This window comes from Primulina huaijiensis, chromosome 16, assembly GCF_012295235.1.
Source record: "Primulina huaijiensis isolate GDHJ02 chromosome 16, ASM1229523v2, whole genome shotgun sequence".
NCBI classification, from domain to species: domain Eukaryota; kingdom Viridiplantae; phylum Streptophyta; class Magnoliopsida; order Lamiales; family Gesneriaceae; genus Primulina; species Primulina huaijiensis.
In genome coordinates, this window is record NC_133321.1 from 18,419,638 (window position 1) to 18,425,974 (window position 6,337).

The 6,337-nt window shown below is 31.2% G+C and overlaps 1 protein-coding gene across 1 annotated transcript; it reads left to right on the forward strand.

The window, feature by feature from the left end:
- Nucleotides 1-400: 400 nt before the first annotated feature.
- LOC140961109 (1-aminocyclopropane-1-carboxylate synthase 7-like) lies at nucleotides 401-2,518 on the forward strand. Its single transcript, XM_073419413.1, has 4 exons — nucleotides 401-635; nucleotides 939-1,061; nucleotides 1,170-1,330; nucleotides 1,642-2,518. The coding sequence occupies exons 1-4, from the start codon at nucleotides 462-464 to the stop codon at nucleotides 2,516-2,518; spliced, it is 1,335 nt and encodes a 444-aa protein (XP_073275514.1). The 5' UTR covers nucleotides 401-461.
- Nucleotides 2,519-6,337: the final 3,819 nt, after the last annotated feature.

Below are 6,337 nucleotides of genomic sequence, written 5' to 3' on the forward strand. Positions count from 1 at the left end.
TATATATATCAGACAATATAAGTTAACCCAATCAAAAACTTCTGATATACACATTCAATTCAACCACCATGTTTGATGCGGATCTCGTGGAGATTGAGAAATATATAGGAAGCTTTGAAAAATATGAATGTACCACGTACGTAGCATACAGTTGTCTCCAACACTTAAAAAGTATACAAGTAAAAGGTGAGTTTTTTTCTTTTAATCTTTATAGAATCAATAATTGGTTATTTTCCAATTAAAAATATTAATTCATGATGTATATTCATGACCCCTTAATATTATATTAAGTCTTCATGATATATGAACTCTTTTTTATATATATAAAAGGGAGTTTGGCAAATAGATAGCTTCATTCAAGAATTCACACTCTTCTGTTTTTCTGCACTTTTCTCTCTTTTTGAAAACTCATTTTAGTTAATTTCCTGAAAATAATTCATTAGTTTTCCCAAATATTAGTTATGGTGGCGGAGAGTGAACGTTTCTTGTCTTTTGGATTATCAAAAGTTGCTGTATCAGAAACACACGGTGAAGATTCACCATACTTTGCTGGTTGGAAAGCATATGATGAAAATCCTTATGACGAATTGCACGATTCCGCCGGAGTTATACAGATGGGACTTGCAGAAAATCAAGTGAGTTTCTTTGTTCGAATATTATAGAAATCTCGAGTCAAATTCGAATCAAGATGGAATCAAGATTTTGATCTTGAACTCTTTTATTTATCGAGTAGCATTTTCGTAAATGCATGTGTTGACCAAATCAAATTCAACAAAGGGAATGACCATCAAGATTTCACGCTTCAATTCAAGGATGTCACTTACTATATAATATATTTTATTCAGATATTAAATATAATTAAACTTCATCTATCTAGAATCTGTATCAAATAAACTTAAGGCGCCATCATTTCTGACTAGTTGTTAATTTTTCTGCAGGTTTCATTTGATATGGTAGAGAAATACCTGGAAAATAATTCAGCAAATAAAGAAAACGAAACTTCCACCTTTAGGGAGAATGCACTATTTCAAGATTATCATGGGCTGAAATCTTTCAGAAAGGTATAAATTAATGGCCACAAGAAAAATCGATCGGCTGAATATATATACTGCGCATGGCATATTCAATATGATAGCTAATATTCAAGCTTGCAAATTAAATATCTTCAGGCAATGGCAAGCTTTATGGAACAGATTCGAGGGGGAAGAGCGAAATTCGACCCCGATAAAATTGTTATAACAGCGGGAGCAACGGCAGCAAATGAGCTGTTAACTTTCATTTTAGCTAATCCAGGAGATGCTTTGCTTATTCCAACTCCTTACTATCCAGGGTATAATTATTTTTTAGTAATGTTATTTGGACAGTTATTTTAACAAAATATTATTTCATTACTCCCCAAAAATAATTTCTTTTTGTGATATGGTATATAATAATTCAAAATATTATTTGTTCGATTTTTAAGTGCATGTTTGTGATTAAGGAGTTAATAAAGCAATACATAAATGCATAATTTATTATATACAATGGAATATGTCAATTACAGAAATATAAACAAAATATACAGCGTATTAGTTTTGAGTTTAATTAAGTACGTAAAATAAATTTCCAACGTAACTCAATAATTGGACTATAATGCCACAGGTTTGACAGGGATTTAAGGTGGAGAACTGGTGTAAATATAATCCAAATTCATAGTAAAAGCTCAAACAATTTCGAAATAACTCAAGAATCCTTAGAATCTGCATACAACGAAGCCATGTCAAAGAACGTGAAAGTTAGAGGAGTCCTCATAACAAATCCTTCAAACCCTTTGGGAGCGACGATTACACGACCAGTTCTTGAAGGGATTCTTGAATTTGTTACGCGTAAAAACATCCATCTTGTCTCGGATGAAATCTACTCGGGATCAGCATTCTCCTCCGACGAATTTGTCAGCATTTCTGAAATTCTTGAGGCGAGAAAATACCAAGAATCCGAAAGGGTTCACATCGTTTATAGCCTTTCCAAAGATTTAGGGCTTCCAGGTTTTAGGGTCGGCACCATTTATTCTTACAACGACCATGTCGTGAAAACCGCAAGAAGAATGTCTAGTTTCACTTTGATTTCTTCACAAACTCAACAGTTTATTGCTTCAATGCTTTCAGATCGACAATTCACAGAAAATTACGTTAAAACGAACCGGGAAAGGTTGAAAAAGAGGCAGCAAATGATTGTTTCGGTGTTGGAAAATTCCGGGATCCAGTGTTTGAAAGGGAATGCTGGATTGTTCTGTTGGATGAATTTGAGCCCTTTGTTGGAGGAGTGTACAAAAGAACAAGAACTAGATTTGTGGAAACTAATATTGCATGAAGTGAAATTGAATATATCTCCGGGATCTTCTTTCCATTGTTCGGAGCCTGGATGGTTTCGGGTTTGCTTCGCAAATATGAGTGAACGTACACTCGAAGTTGCACTCAAAAGAATCCATGATTTTATAATGAGTAGTAAAAAACTTATCAAGAGAATTGATGGACAATAATACTTTGACCCATGTATTATTTAGGTTAATCTTTATTCTTTTTCTTTAAACTGAGAAGGTGAATTCAAAGATTAATGATGCCATTCTTCCATTTTTATTTTATGTTACATCCTACTTATTATGATTCGAAATACAATAATTTATTGAATAAGCAAGAGACTTGAAATTTATAAAGAATATCGGGTACGTATTAATTTTCTTGAATGAGACTTACCTGCTTGTTTCTTATAAATTAACGTCAAGTTCAGTTTTTGCCTCAAGTTTCGTGATTTGATGCTTTTGAGTATTTTAGTACTATTGAAAATTGAATGTGAAAACACAAATTTTTTGTAGATGATAGTTATTTTCTTGCGCAGCAAAATTGGATATGGTAGAACGATTTTGGCATCTAGCTATTTAATTTGTCTACCATCTTGTGAAGATTTATTTATTTCATATTTTCACATTATTATTTGGCATGGCATGGCATAACAATAATGAGTAGGTCTACGGTCTCACGAATCTTTATATGTGAGACGGGTCAACCCTATCGATATTCACAATAAAAAGTAATACTCTTAGTATAAAAGGTAATAATTTTTCATGGATGACCCAACTAAGAAATCCGTCTCACAAAATATGACTCGTGAGACCGTCTCACACAAGTATTTGTCAACAATAATTTGGCTTCCCTTTTGTATCACTTTTTTCCCACAAAGTTGAAATTTTCATTGATATATACTCTATAATTGACGGTTGTACGTTAAGTGACTCATAAATTTGATTTTTTTTTTTTTTTTTGGCTCAACTCTTGGATTGATAGCAATGTTGGTCCTCTTCAAAAATTTATCACAATTAAGTTTTGAACTCGAAACATCGACATTCCGACCGCGTGCTACTTGACTGGTAGATATTGGTGTAGGACTTTATCCGCCTTAAAACATTTGCTGCAATTTGAAGCTAATTCAATCCACAGAGTAGAATTTTGACACGTGTTGATGGCATGAAAGAAATTAAAGACCATGCATGTCTAGTACTTTCATGTCACGACAATTGACATGATCACGTACATGACGTCAATTCCGTGTTTTATCATATCACAATATTTTTTATTATCTGTTAAAGTCTAAACAATATATACAAACTATTTTTGGTATCATGTTGATTTTTCACTAAATTTTTCATTTCATATCTCTAAAATATTTATCCACACCTAACATTTTTCAACAGATCTACTCACTCACAATTTTCCAACTTCCTCACAACTTCTTACAGTTTCCAGCATTTTGCAAAACTCTCTCAAAGCAACAAACTAAATAAACATCCAATCAAAAATCAACACATCCAAATGTGAAACAAAAATGAACCAAATAAATCTTAAATATATTTTTTAACTTTGTGTCTCATATGATGCTTAGCGGATAGATTCTTTGTTTCTCAAACATCAAGTTATAAGTTCAATTCCAACTTCAATCTTTTTTTAATTCCTTTCTTTTTTCTATTTAAAAATATTGTACAGTTGCGTGTGTCGATGCATTAGTATTATTAGAGTATCACAACGATAGTATAACTATATTGTACTATATATGTATATTTTTTGTTTTGTTTTTTAATTAGAGTTAAAATGAATTCAATTGATGTGTTGTATTAAAATATAAAAAAAAAGAGCATAAAATCGACTTTATAAAAAATACAAGTATGGAGTCCATAGACTCCCTAAGCATTCATAGGGTACTTGTCTTTTTAGCAAAAACACGTGTCACTTTGATTGAAGCATATTGCATATAAGAGGGAAATGGGAGATTGATTGAATAACTGAGGTTGCTTCTGATCACTCCATCACCCAATTTCTCCATATGCACTACCTACCTTGCGTGCTTCACTGCATACAATTCGGCATTTTGTGGTCCACTACCCTCCATAGATCACCACTATATTTCTACCAAAAACAAAAAAATCTGCCACATAGTTGTCAGGACGTCCGTTTTCTCATCGTTAGAACGATTTCTCAGTGAACGGAGCCTTGAGATGAAATGTCTATGTGACGTGGTTTATAATTGGATCAATAATACAATTGTAATCTCTCTTTTTGTGCTACTCCTAGGTGTAGGGTGTCACGCCCCGAGTCAAGGTCCTCGGCTGCGTGACTGCACAATGAACCTCTATAGCAACTATTTCGTATTCGTCTTCGTCTTACGAAAATTATTATCCCAAATTGTTATAGAAGTTCATTGTAAACTCTTTAATTTTTAAGATGTGAGACAAAAATATCACACAGAGAATGATTTTTATCCTCGATCTGTGTGTACTTACTAACTTTAGCCTTGGTTTTAGATTCATATGCATAAAAAATAGGAATCTTTGGTCATGATTCATACTCGAGACAAAATGTAACTGATAAAGACGATTTTTTTTCCTCTATATGAACAACAATACAAATTTTTTGAAATGTTCAATTAATCTTCTCCAAATCTCAATTTTCTCAACATTTTTACGTTTATCATTTGGAATATTATTATATATTAACAACTTGAATTGGTTGTTCTTTCTTTTCCAGATATTCCTGATCGATCTTGAGAATTAGGTTGGACGTGGAGTTTGAGACTCACATGTCTCAGAAAATAATCCCACTTAAAAAATTTGGTACAATATCGAAACCTAAGAAATTTAATAAATAATTGAAAATTAAAGCCGCAATAATGCGTCGACATCGTTGCTAGCTCGTGCAAATTAAATTTGTAGTTACATAGTTTTCTCAAATCAAATATATTGGATATAAATGATCTAGCGATCCTATTACCTAGTGTAATTTGATAAATGAATTTGAAATATATGAATTTCGATTATAATTTTATTATTTATAATAAAACAATATATTAAATATTAAATCTATATCTTACTTATTTACACATTAGTAATACAAAATAAAATCTATATCCAATGATTATTATTTTGTGAACATGAAATTCATCCTAATTAAAATGCACTATTATATAAACATATAATGAATGTATTTGAATTTTAAGATCTTACTTCTCTAAACAACAAAAAAACGTTTTAATACATTTAAAATCCTTTTATCCAAACGCAATATAAATAAAATCTGACGTGGTAGACAAATCACTTGAATAGTAATCGTCCTATCATTTTGATGTCGAATGTCTTAGTTAAATTTGCATATTCAAGATATTGGACCTTTTTTTTTATGCTTGATTCATAACATGATCAATGCATAAAATTTTAATTTGACATAACTGATTGAAAATAAATTTTGATTGATTTAAACTTGATTTTTTTTTAAAAAAAATTCTTTGCCTATTAATTCAACTAAATATTAAATTATTTGCAAAAATTTGTGTGAGACGGTCTCACGGGTCGTATTTTGTGATATGGATCTCTTATTTGGGTCATCCATAAAAAAATATTATTTTTTATGCTAAGAGTATTACTTTTTATTGTGAATATCGGTAGGGTTGACTCGTCTCACATATAAAGATTCGTAAGACTGTCTCACAAGAGACATACTCTAAATTATTTGAGAACCCGCAATATTGGACCTAAAGCGGTTGTTTACTCGGCCCGCCTCAGGTGGATAAAATATATTAAATATTTTTGAATTTGATCTTAAAAATATAAATTTCGGAGCATTAATGAAATTTAATAAAGTAGATGCATAAAGGTGTGTTAAAGAAAATGAAGTAAAAGCCAGAAACCTGCCAGCCGACATGTTTTATTTTTCCGTTAAAACTCCTTTCTTCTTTCCGTTTATTATTTATTGGCCAATGTTTAAAAAATCATGTTATATATAAGATGATTTTTTTTCAAGAGTAACAAAATATA